Source organism: Galeopterus variegatus, unplaced genomic scaffold (assembly GCF_000696425.1).
Source record: "Galeopterus variegatus unplaced genomic scaffold, G_variegatus-3.0.2 Scaffold971, whole genome shotgun sequence".
NCBI classification, from domain to species: Eukaryota; Metazoa; Chordata; class Mammalia; order Dermoptera; family Cynocephalidae; genus Galeopterus; species Galeopterus variegatus.
The window spans coordinates 171,779-191,711 of NW_007727082.1; the positions used below are offsets into that span (position 1 = coordinate 171,779).

General features: G+C 42.5%; 1 protein-coding gene across 1 annotated transcript in view; it reads right to left on the reverse strand.

Moving 5' to 3' along the window:
• Window positions 1–19,933, reverse strand: part of MAP3K13 (mitogen-activated protein kinase kinase kinase 13) — a 47,490-nt gene that overhangs the window by 5,786 nt on the left and 21,771 nt on the right. The window contains exons 7-12 of the mRNA XM_008573918.1: window positions 14,116–14,225; window positions 12,914–13,030; window positions 12,113–12,250; window positions 6,344–7,130; window positions 3,693–3,763; window positions 730–1,027 (exon numbers count right to left, since the gene is read on the reverse strand). Coding sequence (XP_008572140.1) covers window positions 730–1,027; window positions 3,693–3,763; window positions 6,344–7,130; window positions 12,113–12,250; window positions 12,914–13,030; window positions 14,116–14,225 — 1,521 coding nt within the window. The remainder of the gene's footprint in view (window positions 1–729; window positions 1,028–3,692; window positions 3,764–6,343; window positions 7,131–12,112; window positions 12,251–12,913; window positions 13,031–14,115; window positions 14,226–19,933) is intronic.

The window sequence follows — 19,933 nt, forward strand, 5'->3', positions numbered from 1 at the left end:
GCTGCTGCTGCTGCTGATGATGATGATGACAAAACAGTACCACCACACCCCCACCACTATAGCTGTGCTTACTGTATTACAGGCACTGTCCCAGGCTTTACATCTATTAATCCATTTAATCCTCACAATAACCCTATGAGATAGCTGTTATTATCATCTTCATTTTACAAATAAGGAAACTGACCTACAGAGAGGTTAAGGTCACACAGTAGGTAAGTGGAAAGGCTGGGATTTGTATCCAGGCAGTACACTTATAACCACTATGTATCCTGCCTCTCCAAAGGCAGCACTACATATGAAATAAAGTATTACATGTGCTATGATAGCAACATCCAGGGGAGAATGGGACACAGAGGAGGGAGGCTCAGACCCTTAACCAGGCTGGGAGATGGGGTCAGGAGGTGAGGTTTGAGTTAAATCTTGAAATGAAGGGTTCCTTAGCAGTTCAATGTTTGTGCCTCATTTGGAAGAAACTGCCCTCATTTCTGGGAGCTCTGTTGGTCTCTGTATTCCTACTTACTTCACGGAGGCAGCTGTCGTATCTGATAGACTAAGTGAAAATTATAAAGACCCGAGGGACTTGAACATATGAAGGTACTTCAGAAGGTTCATGGAAGGATTCCTATTATCTTTTAATTACCTTCTTTCCATGAATTTTTTGAAGTACCCTCATATTTGCACCCAAAAGAGCTAGGAAGGGACCAGTGATGAGAGGAGGAGAAGCCCCACCTCGTAGCCACGTTCCTCTGCACACAGCTTGCCCAGAGACATCTGTGTCTTCACACGGCGCACGGCACACTCCTTGTCAGAGAGCCCATCCGAATGGGAGGATATCTCAATGGGGACCTCCGGCGTCTGGGACAGCAGGTCGTCTAGCTTCTCTGCCAGGTGGTCTTCAAGTTTATCAGCTGACTCCTCAGCACTATTTGAGTGGTCACTGGTGTTTCCCTCCTCACCATCAGACACAGAGAAATTCTCGGAGCTAAAGGTTGAATACGACTGGCAGCTGCTGATACAGCGATGAGGCCTGGAACCACGAAGAACCAGAGGGACTTAATCACAACTACTTTCCTTTCCTTGTCAGTTATAGTCTTGGTGAGAGATAATAGTTTTTTTCCTGCTCCTGAGAAAGACTAAAAATCAAGATAGGTAGAAACTAATGTTAATGCAACAGAGAGAGGCCATGGACTGTATTGTGTACCCCCAAAATCTGTGTTGAGGCCCTAATGCCCAATGGGATTACATTTAGAGACAGGGCTTTTAGGAGGTAATTAAAGTTAAATAAAGTCATAAGGGTGAGGTTCTAATCGGATAGGATTGATGGCCTTATAAGATCAGGAAAAGATCTCTCTCTCACTCTTTCCACATGAATACAATGAAGAAAGGCCATGTAAAGACTCAGAGAGAAGGTGCCCATCTGCAAGCCAGGAAGAGAGCCTTCGCCAGAAACTGAATCCACTGGCACCTTGATCTTGGACTTCCCATCCTCCAGAACTGTGAGAAATACATTTCTGTTGTTTAAGCCACCCAGTCTTTGGTATTTTGCTGAGGCAGCACGAGGTGACTAACATAAGAGGGAAATTTAAATTTCCTTTTCCATTTGATTTATACGTTTACGTGACTAAACACTACACTCCAGAGCTGATGGCTACCACTGTTTTTGAAAAAAAATCAGCTTGTGTACATGTGTAGTATGGAAATGTCCAAACTGAAATCATGTTTCTTATTCAGAGAGTCATAGATTCTCACGGGTGAAAGAGACTTTGGAGATCGTCTGCACTACATTTGGCAGATGAGAAAACTGAAGCCATAGAAGGGAAGTGACTTCATTAAGGCTACACCATCAGAGAGGCAGAGATGAGGTTTGGTCTGGGTCTACTCACACCCTGCTCAGTGTCCTTCTCTACCCACCCCACCCGCCTTCCACCTGAGCTGCATTTCCTAGGGCCCAATGTCCATTGGGCATGGCAGCCCTGGAAGGCCAAGTGCCTTCACCAACCCCCAAACAGAAATGATCTTTGAAGGAACATTCACTCTATAGCTGTGGACACTGCCCAGCCAGTTGGCAACTCATTAACATCTGGGTTTAGGTCTGATGAGCTGAAGTTTCTGGGAAGAGAATTTGCAAAACTTCCTCATTTCTTTCCCATTATTTACAAGTAGCTTAGTAAATAAGAATACAGTTAGCTTACTCTGGTTTAAAAAACAAAATAAAACAGGGGCCGGCCCGGTGGTGCACTGGAGAGTGCGCTGCTTGGGAGTGTGGCGGCGCTCCCGCCGAGGGTTCGGATCCCACATGGAGACTGGTTCCCGCTCACTGGCTGAGCGCGGTGTGGGCGCAACACCGAGGGTTGCGATCCCGTTACCGGTCAGTAAAAAAGACAAAAAGGAAAAATAAAATAAAATAAAATAAAACAAATAATAAAAAGATGACTGACTTTTTCTTCTACCATTGCTTGATCTTTCTGTATTTCTTAGTACAAAGCAATTTTGATAGCATATAATCTAGGCCTGGTTAATGCCTGGGCCAGGTGATGGGGTGAAAGTTGGGGGTCAAGGATCAGGGTGAAGTAGAATCAAGGACACATGAAAAGAGTCAAGAGCCCAGGAATAGTAGGAGATAAGAACAGATTTCAATTTTGTGCACAGTGTTGGGATCCAGAGTACAATTTATCAAAGGGCTAAGAGTCCCTTGGTTTGCAGGGAATTTCTGTTTGGTGGCAGGTACACAAACCTTCCTGGGAGATTCTTAGAGTCTTACTCCTGAAGAACAGAAAGTCTATCAGGAGAAAAAGGCCTCCTGGGAAGAAAACTACCCTACCCACTTCTAAACAGGGGCAGTTTTATTCTAGAAGTAAGGGGAAATGATCCTTCTTTAATCCCACCAGAAAAATTATGATTGCTAGCTAAGCAGGAAGCTATTTCTACAGCTGGATTGAAGGAGGATTCAACTCATCTATTCATTGTTAACTTGAAGTATAAAATCCAAGGCATGGGGATGCTATAAACTGAACTATTTCCTACCCCCCCCAACACAACAATTCATATGTTAAAGCCCTAACCTGCAATATGACTGTATCTGAAGATAGGTCTTTAGGAGGTGATTATGGTTAAATGAGGCCATAAGGGTAGGGCTCTAATCTGATAAGACTGTGACCTCATAAAAAGGAGAAGATCTCACTCTTCCTGTGAGGACACAGTGAGAAGGTGACTGTCTGCAAGCCAGGAAGAGAGCCCTCACCAGGAACCTAATCATATGGAATCTTGGTCTTGGACTTCCCAGGCTCCAGAACTATGAGAAATACATTTCTGTTGTTTAAGCCGCCCAATCTGTGGTATTTTACTTTAGCAGCCCAAGCTGACCAAAACAGGGAGGTCTGCTGGAAACCAGTAAAATTACTCACAAAACAGCATAGCCCTCCCTCACAAACTGCCCACCATGTTCTTGATTGTAACCTTGAATCTCTATTTATGCTCCTCATCTTGACATTCCTATGAAATAAATTCTGATGGACTAGATCTGCTGTGCATAACCAAATGCCAAAATGTGACAGTGGAAAACCATGAACACAGAGACTTCAAATTTTCCTAGAAGGTGGCTGTCAGAGAGTGACCTGTGTTTGAACAGCAGGACGAACTCAGGATCTTCCTCCATTATCCTGAAGGAAATCCTATGTGTTTGTTGGTTTTACCTCTGTCTTCGTGGAAATTCAACTTCACTATCGACTTCCCCTTCTTCCTCTTCTGAGGAGTCATCTCCACTCTGAGGAGAATGAGGAGAAAAAAGTTTTATTTGTTTTAGCATCTCTCTCTCTCTCTCACACACACCCCTCACCCCCCACTACCTGTAAAAGATTTAATTATTGTCAAAAGGCATTTAGTAGTAGCTTGCTGAGTGTCATCTTTAAATATATGTATCCTCATACACTCATTTAGCAACTTTTCCTGGGAGCTTATGATGACAGGTCCTGTATTAGATGCTAGAAGTCATATAGAGCTGAGTAAAACTTGATCTTTGCCCTCAGGGAGGTGAAGCCTTCATGGAAGTGTCCAGAGATGAGTGATGGAGAGGGAAACTGGACAGGAGGTCTTGGACTTGGGGGCAGTCTCTTCTGATCATTGTCACTAGTGGTTCCAGGTTCCGTCAGAGCCTCCACCAAGAAGTGGTCTTCAATTCTTCAAAGCTCAACAACTACTTTACCCCTTTTATATACTAGTCACTTTTTCACTAGTATTATAGTTATACTAAGACATACACTGTGGGTCAACCATGTCTTGATTGTATTGTATTCCTCATTCCACCATTAATACAATGCTGCACACAAACTAGGTGCTTATCCTCATAAATATATACAATTATTATCTGTCAATTAAAAATAATTGCTTAATGCATTTTTATTGAGTCAGCATGTTGGCAGGGATAAGGGAGCTGTGGTTGGGGACACCTGAGGCTGTGATTGCCAGGGCTATGTGGTTGATCTGGAAGTCTGAGTAAGTATCCTGACTGAAAAGATGATCCTCCTTTACAGGGAAGATCTTATCTACAATCAAGGGCATAAGACCAGCCACATTTAAGATCAACTGTCCTTAACCAAAGCATCATGATACACTGGATTACCAGTCTCTTGTGAGGTGGGTAATTGGGTCCAAATAACTGTACCAAAGATTGAGGATAATTTGCCTTTTTAAAAGTAATTTCTAAAAGACCATGATTCTTAATTGTTTATATACTGATACGCTTTTTTAAATAGGAAAGACAGGGAAGAAGTGATCCTAATTGCTGAGATGAGCAGTTTACCCGAGGAATACCTCTGGGAGTGCATCTTGGTAAAGGGAAGTTGAGCTGCTCCGTGGGAGTGCGGTTTCAATGAGGCCAAATGTGGAAGGTGTGTGTTGTGGCCTGCAGACCCATAGAAGGCATAAAAATGCCATCAGGATGGTTCAAAAACTCTTGGGGGAGACTAGGGAATGGGGTGAATGTAAAAGAGTGTGGGGTTTCTTTTTGGGGTGATGAAAAATGTTTTAAAATTGGTCATGATGATGGTTGTACAACTCTGAATAAAAAGCATTGACTTGTACACTTTAAGTGGAAGGCCTGTATGGTATGTGAATTATATCTTAATAAAGTTGCTACCAAAAAATACATATTATTGGCCATAGGGGTGGGGGGAGAAGAGAATGGATTAGCCCAAATCAGCCGTGCCATCTGAAACACTATTTAATCTCTGGCAATGCTTAGTCAGGAGCAGCAAAGTGTGTGAAGGAAGAAATACAGTTCTGAGACAACTGCCTTCAACTTCAACCTCTTTTCTACTAAATGTCTAGTAGACCAAAACATAGTCATCTACGTTTTAGACACTTTCATTCCTTCAACTAAATTCCTGATGAACAATGATGATGAGATGGAACAATATTCAGAATCTAGTGGGGGTTTATCATGTTCCAAATACTTTTCATAATAATCTCATTTTTAACTTATTAGCGAGATAAGCTAACATTTTTGGAAGGTTGCTATGTTTCAGGGCTTTTTCTAAGCACTTTGCATGTATTAACTCATTTAATCTTCACATCAGACAATGAGGCAAAGTCCACTATTAGGCCCATTTTACAGACAAGGAAACCAAGGCTTATAGAGGTGCTAAGTGGCTTTGAACTAAGATCTGCCTGACTCCCAAGCTCATGCTCTTAGCCACTATGCCAGACTGCCTTCCAGCCAATAAGCCCCAGGCAGCCAGGGGATGAAGGGGAGAGAAACAGGTTTCAATGACTAAGCGCTGACTGGGTTATGATGGTTATTAATTAGGGCAATGTTTTCCAAAGTATATTATAAAGAAAGCTAGTTCCATAGGGGATTAATAGACGTTATTTTTAAAAGGCTGCGTGGTCAAATAGGTGAGGGAAATGCTGAATTAAACACACATGATTTCTCAAAGCCTATGATTTGTTAATGTGTACTAGGAATCTCCAAAAGGGGACAGAAAGTACTATGTTTCTCAAACTTATTTTATAATGGGATCCTTCCTTTTTGCAACTAGGGTTCTACAGTAGTGGTTTCCAAACTACTCTGATTATATATCCCCAATATACAGTTATCTATTTGCAAATTAATACATTTGAATCAGTATCTCATTCAGTAGTTCCTAAAGTGTATTCCCTAGTCCATCACTTAAGCAGAATGGAAAGAAAGTACTTAAAGTAAAAGAAACTTCTTTTCATGTTTTTGTTACCTCGTCCTTTCATAAAATATGTACTTTTAACATGCGTTTTATAATGTGCATGATGCGATAGGCTCAGACGTTCTTTGAAGGCAGTGATACAGACTACTCTTGTCATCACACCTTACCTTCTGAAGGGGCCTTGTTTTTCGAGGTAGCACTGGGGGGGTGATGTGGTGAGGGGTGCCAAGGGGTGAGGCAGACCCACAGCCATTGAATTCATTTTCTACCATTTTCTCAGAACCCTGAGCATTTTCTGAGAGGGGATTGTGTGCTGGTGACTTGGAAAGGTCAGGGCTCCTCCCCGTTGGCTCAGCAGAGGGGGTTTCTAAGTACCCACTCTGTTCTGGCCTGCACTGGAGGCAGGGGTCATAAGGGTCAGCCTGACAACAGCCCCAGGGGCCAGCCTGGCCCTTGTCTTGCTCAGAGCTTCTCCAGCAATCTGCTGCCATGGCTGTGGAGATGAGGTCAGGGCTGGAGCCAGGCATCTGTCTTTGAGCATGGTTGCTGAGTGGGCTCCGCAGGGCTGCTGCTGGGCCAAAATACCTCAGGTTGTTAGCACAGGTTGCGATGTCCTGTCCGTGCATATTGAGTCTGGGATGGTGACTCTGAGACATGGCAGGAGGGGGTTGCTGGTATTGCTGCTGCAGAGAATTATGGTGGTGATGAGCAGGGTACTGGGATTGAGCTTGGTGTAGGTAAGTGGGATGGGGTGAATTTTCCTGGGCTGGCTGGTGTTTCAAGATTGCTGAAAAGTCACTATGGCTGCCTCTGCTATTCCCTCGGCGGTGGCGTGGCTTGCTTCGATATCGGCTCTTACTGCTTGAGGTGGACATTTTGGGACTTCCAGACAAAGGGGATGTAGTGGGAGCCACTTCCATACTGGGGATACCTTCAGATCTCAACAGATCTGGCCTGGGAGAAAAGAAGAGGTTTAGTTTTAAACACATGAAAACACATTCGAGTTTGGGGAAATGTATCCCATGCCTTAAAACACCCCCACCCTTTGAATCAGCAGTCACATATACAGGGACTTATCCAGAGGAGATATAGATGTGCGCAAAAATGTATGTTTGAGGATGTTATATTACAGTATTGTTTATAATAGCAAAAAGTTGGGAACAACCTAAATGTCCACTTATAGAGGACTTCCTTTATTCCTTCTGAATTTTATTCTGTGCCTCTACTCTACACGCTTTTAAAATCTCTTCCTCATAATCCTAGCTCTCAGCTTGGTGCCAATATGCCAAGGTATGGGCATGGGTGTTTGCCCACTATCAAAAATCTGTCTGTTGATGGATATGGGCAGATTCCCCAGGGATCACAAAGGAAAGAGATCTGGTCCCAGAGAAGGAAACCTTAGGTTAATTAGATAAGAGGCTAAGTTCAGGAACTTTGGCCTAGACATGGGTCTCCTTGAGGGCTGGGACTGGGACTATGTCTATCCCTCTTTGTACGTGACAGACCCTAGCAAGTAGTCAAGGAGTCTTGCTCACAGTAGGAACTCAATAAATCTTGGGGGAAGGAAAATGAAGAGAAGGGTCAGAGAAGGGGGAAATAGTAGGAAGCCCAGGAGGCTGAAGAGAGGCAGCAAGAGAAGGGCTGTGAGGAGTGACACTGCCATTCCACTTTGATCTTAAAGAGAACAGGTCCTCTCGCCATTCTCTGCCCTGTTCTCAAATTCCCACTGGGTCAGTCATGAAGATCATGTACAGGAGGAAGCCAGAGGCCTAAAGGTAAATCTTGGCCACCCTGACTCCAAGACCCATAGATAAACAATAAATGGTTTCTAAACTGATGAACTGATTCAGGGCAGAGACTCTAGGATTACCAGGAAGTACTGCCACTTGCATCCTACCAGTGAAGAGCTTCATTCTTATTTGGGACCAGATAGATACAAATCACTAGGAGATTCTAGAGCTGGAGGGTCCCAACTTGGTTTTTTTTTTTTTTTTTTTTTTCCCAAACTTGATTTTTGACAACAGATTCCTTCTCTCAAATGAATTATTATGAGAAACCCAATATATAAAACAGATATAGTGGAACTGGTTGGGGGATAGGGAGGCAGAAGCCCCTCCCTGCAGGGCTCCCCCTCCTCATCCTTTCACCCCTGCAGGAGCATCCGAGACACCTCTGTGCAAGTCCCTGGGTGCCCCAGATAGACCTTACTTGGAAACCATAGATACAGTCCTGCCTCCACCATATGTGATGAGGACCCCAAAGCCAAAGTGGCACATGGTCTTACAGCTTCTTAGTGGTAGAATCAGACAAGAAGTCTCTTCTAATTTCCAGCCTGGCTTATTGGACAGAGTACAAACTTGAGGGTATATACAAATCACCTGGGGAGATGTTAAAATGATGATTTTGATTCAGAAGGTTTGGGGTGGGGCCTAAAGGCCTACAATTCTGACAAGCTCTCAGATGACACTGAATTGAAGACCACTTTGGACCATTTTGAATAGTCAAGGCTTGCAGGAAATTAGTAGGCATCAGCAGTAGGCAGTGTGTTTTACTTCTTTGCCAGGAAAAGTACAGTTAATGGCCTATCTTAGCACAGGAGTTCCAGGTATTACTGGTTTATGATAAGGTGGGTAGGGCATTGTGTGGCTATCAACAACTTCCTGTCCCAGATTAAAAAGTCTATGATCAGCTGGCCAACTCATGCTGCAGAAAGTATCTGGATTGAGGCGCCCTGGGGATTTTACTAAGAGAGCTCTCAGGATTGAGTTAGAGGCATTTGGTTACACAGCAACTGGTTACAATGGGATCTAAAAGACAGTTGAGGTAAAGTGTCCTAAGTCAGGGGAAGGCTGCTTTTATTGAACTGGCAGTGCAAAAATCACAGAATAACCTCGCTACAGAACTTCACAGTTCTCAAAGCATTTTACAACGTATAAAGCACTTGGTTCCAAGTATTACAACATCCATTTTATAGATAAGGGCAATGACGACCAGAGGTGAGTTAGCTTATGTCTTTCACAAAGCTAGTAAATGACAGAATTCATAACTTGAACCCAAGACTTTTGACTCCAAGACATAGTTCTTTCTCAGTTTCAAGCTTCTCCTTATTATGAGGCATTCAGACTATCTTATTGAACAATATTTTCTTGGGACAGGCTTGGAGGATCCATAACTGAACTTGATACTGTTCTTTTTAGTCACCAACTAAATCCAAATCCAAATGTAGCTTAAGGATGGTGAGTGGTTTCTCCTCTCTGATCTCCTTCAAGGTCTCTGAACTTCTGACTCGATAATCATTGTACTGTCCAAATAATCTGAAACTTAAATCCTTCAAGGGGAATGTTGGGATTCCCCTGAGGGTTGTGCCAGGTGCCATCGGAATACAGTTTCTCAGAACTCGATCAGAAGATGGTCAGGGACAGTAAGTAAAAGCAAAATTGGAATTAATCCACGTAGTTATTCATTAGTAGTTTAGGTTTATATATTGCTATGGTAGGCTGGCCACCATTCTGATAGCCATAAAATACATTCTTGGTTTGTGTTTTCTCACTATCTTTATTCTTACTGCATTTAGTTGGGTCTCACTATCAGGTCTACACCCCAGGTTTAGAAACATTGCTTTCCTTTAACTTAGCTAGGATAGATAGCCAATTCTCTGTTATGTGGGAGGAATGATGTTGTACAGAGTTTGGTAATAAAAAAATAAGTGAAAGAGACTTCCAGTCAAGATGGCAGGATAGATGGTCCTCAGTGTCACTCTCTCCCACAAATCAACCAATTTACAACTATAAAAAAGCAATGACAGCCAGGCTGGGGTCACTAGACCTCAGAGGAAGAGGAGGAGAGACCTATGAAGTGCATGAAGGCAGGAGAAGCCAAGATGAGAGAAAGAAAAAAACGCTCTGTTTCAAGTCACGGCTGCATCCAGACTGGAGCTGCTGAGCTCATGGAGCAGGAGCTGGCAAAAGCCACAACTGTGTCCTTTGGATGAAGTTGCTTAGAGGCAGCAGGGGAGAAGAGGGCCATGGTGGCCCCCAGGCCAGCAAGACCACTAATAGGGTTCCCGTGGATCCACATAGAAGTGAGGAGTCACAACAACTGAAAAAAAGGAGCCACTCAGAGGCTGGTGAGTCATCATAAGGGACCGAAGCATGGCCCATCCCATGGGAAGCATTTGGAGCATGGGCGGTGGGGAAGATAGGCCCACTGGAGGAACACTGGGGCACAGCAAGGACAGCTGATCTGCACCACAATCAGCGTACGACCATGCAGAGGAGACTAGCCAGGAATATAGAATTGCATGGGATGCAGTTTGATGAAAAGATTCAGGCCCAGACCAGAGTTTCTACACAACCCAGGTGCACTGGATTTCACTAGACCCAGAAGTACCTATAAAGTCAACCATTAAAACCTGAGCTGCACAAAAAGCATTCCCTAGGGAACCAGCAGCAAAGCAGCAATTTAACTAAATCACAGAGCTCAAGTACTGGTCCCCACAGGAAGTTTCCCCATTTTAGAAGTAAGCAAAGGACAATAAATTAGTGCCAGAGCAGAGTTTAAGTGGTGGGAACAGCAATTAATCCAACATAGAACTGAAAGAAAAAAGTATCTGCAACCACAGACAAAGTTTGATATTAACTAGTAAATTTCTCATTTCACCAAAGAACACCTATAACATCTAGAAGAACTGTAAGTCCCCTGGGCTACCAAGCCAGAAATGGGGGAGGGCAGGGGGCCTCAGCAATGCCCCTGGACAACCGCAACCAGTCCCAAGGGTGGGGGAAGAGGGCCTTGGCCACACCCCTCTGACATGCGCAACAATCCCAGCTCGGATTACCAGGCTGCCGCAGGAAGTGCCCCAGGCTCTCCTGAGCCAGGGCAGTGGGGGACTGTGGACCTTGGCCATGCCTCTCCCACATGTGCAACCAGCCCAGTGATGACCACCAAGCTGCAGCAAGAAGGGCCCCAGGTTCCCCAGCTGGGGTCAGGGGGGCAAGGGCTTTTGCCACCACCGGAAGCCCCCCAGTTTCCCCTGTGGGAATGAGGAGGGTGCCTCAGGCCTCAATCCCACCCCTCCTCCTTCCTCCTTCTTCTGTCACATTCCCTTCCCCCTCTGCCTCTCCCTCTCCCTCCCAACTTCTTCACAACATCCTAGAATGTAAAAAAATAATATTTATAAAATTACATTTTCTTTAAAAAAAGTGAAAGTATTCTAAGATTAAACTAATATAAGGCAAACGTGTTATAAAAAGGGGAAAGGACAATCTTTAACTACTCAACAACCTGATTTTTGAGCACCTTCAAATTTAATAGGTGACTTCACATGTTATTTAAATGTCACAAAAATCCCATGTAGGGGTGGAATGAGGGAAACCATACACTTAGGTATAAGTAATTATTAAAGATCCTTCTTTTGTTTTTAGTGGGGAGTTTCCAGACACTTATTATATGATTAAAAAGAACTAACTAAACGTATAAATAAAAGTGGGCCATGCACAGACTATTGTGTCATAAGTCAGGAATTATTATTAACCCAACTCTGTGTCTTAGAGGTCATAAAAATAAAAAGAAATCTCATGTGCTATAATTACACCATTTCACCCATGAGGACCCTGGGTTGAAAGAGGTCAACTGACATGGCCCAAGTCACACAGCTTATAAGGCAGGGCTGGGATCTGAATCCACATCTGTCTGCTCCCCAGTTTCTTTTTCCTCTATTCCTTGCTAACACAATAAATATCTTCGCCTCAGATAGTAAAAACTCGATTCCTAGAGTTCAGGGCATACTCTCCCTCACCTTCCTACTCTGTTTTATCTAGAGACAAATGTGCTAATGATGAGCGACACAAGTGGCCACATCTGCCATCATATGAGAATGTATTTTTATGGGAATACTTCCCATTTATCCGAATATTGGGTCGGTACAGGTGTCTCACCGTTTGGCCTGCGTCCCAGGTTTGTGAGGCACGCCTTTCCTTTTCATTAGTTTCTCCATGGCATTGGGGTGGATTATTGGACGGACAGGGTGTCGTTTGTAGGTCCCAGGATACTTCTTTTCCACTGCTTGCTCACGCCTGCAGAATGAAAGAAAAAAGCTACATCTCAGTTACTACAGAGAGAAAGGATGGGCAGAATATTTTCACAGGCTCCCCACCGATTCTGGCCACACTTAGATACAGGCTATTTGAATAACAAGGCTACTATTCAGATTAAAGAAAAACAAAACAAGAAAGTGCTAAATTCAAATTAACCTGATTTCATTCTAGTCATCAGCTCATGAACTCAGTCACTGAACTTATTCCTCCACAACACAATACAGTGGCAGAAGTCCTGCTTATTTTTGGAAGTGCTGCTTTGATAGGGACCCCAGGGTTTTCTAGTTACCATCAAGGATACCTTAAACCACTTTCAGCAGCCACCTTACTTCTCCAGGGGGCAATAAGCTCCCATGTATCCACACCAAGCTCTTAAAGTAAGAACCCCTTCTCCAGCCATGCGGCAATGTGCATTGCAAATGCCTATCAAGTGCGTGCTCCCTCATAATTGGTTCCGTGCCACCCGCTCATCTGTGCACCACACCAGGGCCAGGGCCTGTGCACAGCACATCCCTTAAGGAATGCTGGGTAGATGAACAAAATATCTGCCAGCTCTGAGTAGCAGCAACAAGGAAGAGTAGTATGTTTCTGCTGATTGATAGGCTCAAATCAGTAAGGATAGACACTGTTCTGGATACATACTTGATGAGTTCCTTCTCCCGCATTTCTAGCTGCAGCATGATGGCACTCAGTTCCATGTATAAATTATTAGCCCGCTCAAGCTTTCTTTCATAGTGTTCACGAATATCCAAAGCATGCCTATCAAAGAAAACAGGATCAGTGAGGCCAACTAACTTGAGAACAAAGGTCAGGTTAGTAAAATAAGAAAAAGGATGGTTTATCACAAAAGCATTTGCCCTACGGCCCTCTATTTTTAAGGCTCCCTTGTCCGATGCAATGACTCATGAAATGGAGTGGGAGATGGGAAATCTAAGCTCTCCACTTGACTTATCCTTAACAGCCCATTCAGCCATACAGAATAGCCAGGAGAGCCACATGTTAAACCTGAATGTGATCTGTGCATAATTTATAGCCTTCATCTGTGTAATGTTGGCACTATCTTAATAAGAATATGGTATAATATACTCATATATTAAGGGGAATATGGAGTTAAAGTCAAGGCCATGCTTGCACAGATCCTGTCTAATATAGTAGTTGCTATGGTTTAAATGTTTATGTCCCCCAAAATTCATATGTTGAATCCTAACATCCACAGTGATGGTATAAACAGGTGAGGGCCTTTAGGAGGTGATTAGGTATTAGTGCCATTATAGAAGAGGCTTGAGGAAGCCCTTTTGCCCTTCCACCATGTGAGAACACATAGAAGGCACCAACTATAAGGAACTGGCCCTTACCAGACACTGAATCTGCTGGCACCTTGATCTTAGACTTCCCAGTCTCCAGAACTATGAGCAAAAAATTTCTGTTGTTTATAAATGACCCAGTCTAAGGTATTTTATCACAGCAGCCCCAACTAAGACAGAGGTCATCTATAAACATGTCTTGTACCCCTTAATAGATTATAAGCATCCGGAAGCCAGGGACTAAATCTTATACATTTCTGGCCTTCCACGGCACCTACGATAGTGGCTCAATGAACAAATAGCATTGCTCCAAGAATCTTTGTTTCAGAGATATAATAAAGTAGGATAATACAGTTGGGAGGAGAGGATAAGAAAGATATAAAGGAGAGCTAACTTTCTGAGAAACTTTTAAAGAACATAACAATAAAAAGCAGAGGTGAAAGGGGTGTAGACAGTGAAATGGTGATCTACAAAGAGGGTTCCTGCTAATATCTGAAGGCCTGGGGATGAGATGAGGTGGAGAAGGAGAGATCAGCTGACCTGAGCTCTTCTCTGCGCCTTCGAATCAGTTCTTCATCTAATCGGTGTATACAAGTTCCTTCGCTTTTGATCTTCTCGAAGTGTTTTTTTACTTCCTCTCTCCACTCAGCCTTGGTGGGAGCAAGTTAGATTTTGTTAATATTCTAGGAGTTTCAATCTCTGATATAACCATAGGATCATATACAAGATTTTTTCCCCTGCATGCTTCCACCAAAGAGACTTATTCAGAATAGATGTCCAATAAAAATTAGTTGATTGATGGCAAAATATCTCATGCTACTGTATCTGCAAATGCTACCTATTTCCTATATGTCTTTTCCAATATACAACACTGTCTCTTTCCCAGTTCCCCTGCAACACTGGCTGTCAGAAACATCACGGCTGGCATACTTGCCATCACCTCTGGAAAAAAAGAGATCAATTTAAGTCAAGATGGTGGCTGAGAGAGCCGGGCCAGAAAGAAGAGTTCTGCTAACCACATGGTACGTACGTGTATGTGTCTGTGAAAATATGATCATCCTTACAATTGGCACCAGAATTCCTCCTAGGCTTTATTTAGAAAAATACCTTGAGAAAATATTTGGAGTAGAAGACTCTAGGGGCATGAACATCAGGAGACGGGAATAAAAATTTAGGAAACTATACAGGAATTGCAGTTGAGGGAAAGAACAAGAGAGAGAGAGAGAGAGAGAGGAGAAGGTGAGAAAGTATGGCCAAACAATTTGGTAATCTGACAAAATTTCAGTACAGAAATGGATGTCTCATATGTGGTTTAAGTTGTTCAAAACTGAAACTTCTTCCAATTTCCTAAGACTTCAGTAGTCTCTGACATTTAGTTTGGCTTTGGATCAGTGTTTTTCTTTATTTGTTTTATTTTTTCAGAAATCAAGAAAAAAAAAAGAAATCAAGGAAAGGTGCTGAATTTTACATTTGTGTCAATGATAGGACAAAAATAAATGAACCACCACAAGGTGGCAGAGGCAGGAGACAAGATTTTTAGGAAGGCAGAGCAAGAAATTATAAATTTCACAGGAATTTACAGAAGTGTTAGAGAAGACATTGGGCTTTCCACAGGACACAGAATTTCAAGCCAATTTTACCTAAATTTTAGGGGGCAGGAAAACCTCTGCTGGAATATGGTTTACAGGCAGTTTCTAGAAAAACAGCTAAAAGAAGTTTCCTAATATTATGTATAACTACCATCCCAAGAAGCTAGTGAGATCGAGGTAATTTCCATTGAAGGCCAGATGTGTAACTAAATGTCTCTGATTGTATAACCTTCCCCTAAACCTATTCTATTACCTCTAGACTAATGTTAAAAAGTATCTCTCTGGATCATACGGTAGTTCCATTTTTAGTTAGGTCAGAAACCTCCATATTGTTTTCCGTATTAGCTGCACCATTTTGCATTCCCAACAACAATGTACAAAGGCTCCAGTTTCTCTGTATCCTTTCCAATACTTGCTGTCTTTTGTTTTTTGACAATAGCAATCCCATTTCTGTGTATTTATCCAAAAGAATTGAAACCAGGATCTTGAAGCAATATTAGCATTCTCATGTTCATCGCACTATTCATAGCAGTCAAGATGTGGAAACAACCTAAATTTCCATCAACTGATGAATGAATAAAGAAAATGTGATAATACATACAATGGAATATATCCAGCTTTAAAAAAGAAGGAAATTATGCAACACGTGACAACATGAATAAGTCTTATTAAGTGAAAATTAGCCAGTTACAGAAGGACAAATATTGTATGATTTCACTTACATGAGGTATTTAAAATAGTCAACCTCATAGAAGCAGCAAGTAGAATGACGGTTGTTGCTAAGAGAGGGGAAAATAGGGAATTGCTAGGGCCGACCCTGTGGCTCACTCGGGAGAGTGCGGTACTGGTAGTGCCGAGGCCACGAGTTCAGATCCTCTGTAGGGATGGCCGGTGCCCTCACTGGCTGAGCGTGGTGCGGGCAACACCAAGCCAAGCGTTACGATCCCCTTATCGGTCAAAAAAAAAAAAAGGGAATTGTTAATCGATGGGTATAAAGTTTCAGTTATGCAAGATGAATAAGTTCTAGTGATAACGATGTTCAAAACTGTACCTATAGTTAACAATCAGCACATATATTATACACTTAAAATCTTTTAAGAGGGTAGGTCTCATGTTAAGTATTATCTTACCACAATAAAAAAAAAGTATCTCTCTGAATCATAGAAGAAGTTATTCTTAAGTAACTGTGGATTTATAGAAGGTTTTCCCCAAATTAGCTGTTCCTCATTTATTTTTTTAGAGAAAATTATATTGTAATTATTTAGAAAATGATCATCTTGCTTATCTATTTGTAATAAGCTAGATTTTCATATATATTCATATGTTGGCAATTGGAGAAAGGTTTCTGCCAGTGGTTGACTTTCAGGCACCAAACCTGCCCAATAATGTCATCAGAAAGCCAAGATCCTGAATACACTACCCAACTGTTTGTCTTTGACAGCATCTAAGCAGTGAATGAAGGTTTGGTTGAACTTCAGGTAACACTATTCTTTTAATCATCAGATCAAAGTCATGGAGTAGGAAGAGTTCTGAACTTTTTTTTTTTTTTTTTGTCTTTTTTCATGTCCGGCAACGGATCGCAACCCTCAGTGTCACGCCCGTACCGGACCGGGACCGGCAACGGGATCGCAACCCTCGGTGTCGCACCCGCACCTCGCTCAGCCAGTGAGCGGGAACCGGTCTGCATGTGGGATCCGAACCCTCGGCGGGAGCGCCGCCACGCTTCCCAAGCGGCGCACTGTAGCAGTGCGCCACCGGGCCGGCCCGAGTTCTGAACTTTTAAGAGGCCAAAGAATGATAAGCAAAAGTTGTTAGACCAAAGAAGGATAAGGGAGAGGGCCTTAAATCATCCTCTTGTGTGTGAAAACATGTCAGTGGATTCTAGTACAATACTTCAACAATTAAATAAAGAAGGGACTAAGTAAAGGAATACCTCCCTCTGGTGGTAAGGAATCAGATATCACAGATCAGGTTTTTTAATTCTAGAGGAGATAACCTCTAAAGTCTAACTTATGGTTATGGGAAGCTTAAAGATAACCTTCTGAAGATTGAAACCCATAAGAAAGTGGATTTCCATAAAGAAGTTCCCTCCTGTGAAGAACGAACGGGATGTACGGGTAAGCACCAGGTACTGATTAAAAATGTGTTTTTCCCCAAAGGTATCGTGTTCCTGGTAGATGTTAATTTGGGGTTCTATCACATATACTTAGAATCTTTATGTAACAGGAGTTCCAATTTGAACTTGCTCAGCAATTCAGACTTGTCTGGGGATGTCAAGAAATGGAGGGTGGGCAGGCCTGAAGCCAATTTGCACAGAGCCTTTGGAGTCTCTGAGAGAGAACATCATGAGGGAAGGATGAGTCCTGCATGAGTTTGACCTATAACAAAGCCTCTGTCATAGAAAGGGAGGGGCTTCCTATTGTTTTAGTATGATACCTGAAAAATACCAGGCTATAGCCAGCATTGCTCTGTTACTGTTCACAGAGTGTAACTCAACAGGGAAAGGAAGAGTTCATTGTATAATCAGAAAAATGTGTAGCTTAGGAATCTTGGGAACTCCAGAGCTTCCATTGCAGCAGGAGAGAGCAGCTCCCAGGGGGTGATGGCAGTGCCTTAAGGGTATGGCAGCATCCAATGGATGCCAATTGGGGACTACAGTCTTAATAGAAAACAGCAATGGCTAACCAGTAAAGCAATACCCAGCAGATGCTAGGTGGGAGACTGCTGTGTCTTGCCAGAGTCAGTGGAAAACAGAGCAGATGTAATATGAAGCCGATATCCTCACTTCTCACTGGGATTCCCCAGAAATGCATGTGGTGGTTGGAGGGAAGGAGTAAAGGAGTGCTTAACAAGGTACTGTACTTAAGTCCTGTGTAAGCAGGTAAGGGGAAAATCCATTGAAACTTGGTTTATTACCATTAGTAATATTCTTTTCATGTCCCAGGTAAGGCCTGGGGAAGTCTATAACATTTAGAAGGTTTTTGTCTTTTCCAGTCTTTCCAGTTATTCAATCAGTAGACTGAAGCTCCACCTGAACCTTGCTTTTTTATCTCCCATAATACAGGTGTAAAAATGAAGTTGAATTAACAAATGAATGTATAAACAAAATGTGGTGTATATATATAGATGGAATATTATTTAGTCGTAAAAAGTAATAAAGTTCTGACACATGCTACAACATAAATGAACCTTGAAAACAAGGGACTGGCTGGTTTGCTCAGTTGGTTAGAGTGTAGCCTTATAACACCAAAGTCACGGGTTAGGATCCCCATATCAGTCAGCTGCCAAAAAAACCCCAAAACAAAAACAAAAACAAAAGTGGGGGGGAGGGCTGATCGGTTATCTCACTTGGGAGAGCGTGTGCTAGTAACAACAGGGTCAAGGCCTGTACCAGTCAGTCACACCCACAAAAAGAAAACATGAGGACAAATATCATATGATTTGACTTAAACGAAATATCCAAAACAGACGAATTCATATAGATGGAAAGTAAAATAGAGATAACAAGGGTTGGGGAGAGGAGGGAATGGGGAGTTATTGCTTAACTGAGTGATGAAGAGTTTTGGAAAAAGATAGTAGTGATAATTTCACAACATTGTGAATGCAATTAATGCCACTGAATTTTAACTTAAAAATGGTTAAAATGGCAAATTTTATACAATACATATTTTACCACAATTTTTAAAAAGTAAACAAAGAAGAAGTTGAGCCTGTTCCGGTCTAGCTTAAGGAATAGAGAAGCAAGATATTGGGGGCTGCTTAGTAGGGGAATATCATAGACTCTGAATCAGGTAAACCTTAGTGGGCACTAAGTCCAACTCTCAATTGGTACGTGAGTCCTCTTTACTGTCTCTCCAGGTATGAGTGCCCAGTCTCTGCCTACACATCCGCTCACTCATGAGGAGGTTACTTTTTTTTTTCTTTTTGGCAGCTGGTCGGTAAGGGGATCCGAACCTTGACCTTGGTGTCATCAACACTGTGCTCTAACCAACCGAGCTAACCGGCTAGCCTGAGATTACTATTAAGACAGCACAGTCTAGCCCAATAATGAGCTTGGTGTCTCTGGGTGAATTTCTGGGTGATCACAGTGGCACTCAAGAGGAAACTAGAAAGTACAAAGGCAGAAGGTGATGGAACAGCTTATAAGCCAGCCACATGACCCTACTAGCAGCTGTGATCTGGAATGGGGCTAAAATGTTTTCTAAAGACTCATATCAAATGCAATTGAATACCAGGAGCAATAATTGCCTATTTCGAGAAATAATTGATTGTCTAGGAATAAAGCAATAGCTTTGGCAGAATCTAATGTTGTACTGAAATTAGTTGCTTTGTTCGTCTGTTCTACATACACTGTGGCTTTATACACGTGCTGCTGATGAGAAACAGATGAAGCACATTCTCTCAGGAAGGAGTCAGCTGCGCTCTTGGCAGCACTCTTGATTGACAGTTTTTGTGAAAGATGGAGACCAGGGCTAACAACATTGATTGATAATTGACACTGAGAAGATCTCATCAGCAGGTAAGAAGAGGCAAAACCTCAGATATGACTGCTGTAGAAAGAGCAAAACCTTACGTGTGCTGCACAACCAGTTCTTCCCTACTGGAGCAAGATAAAGTCAAAACAATTAATTGGAGTTCCCTAGTTGCCATCTTATTCATCTCAGGAATACATCAGAAAAAGCACCCAGAATGTAACAACCCAAAGGTGGCTTAATTTTTGTAGCTTTGTAGGAAGTAAATAATAACATATTACAATCAAAGTTTTTGAT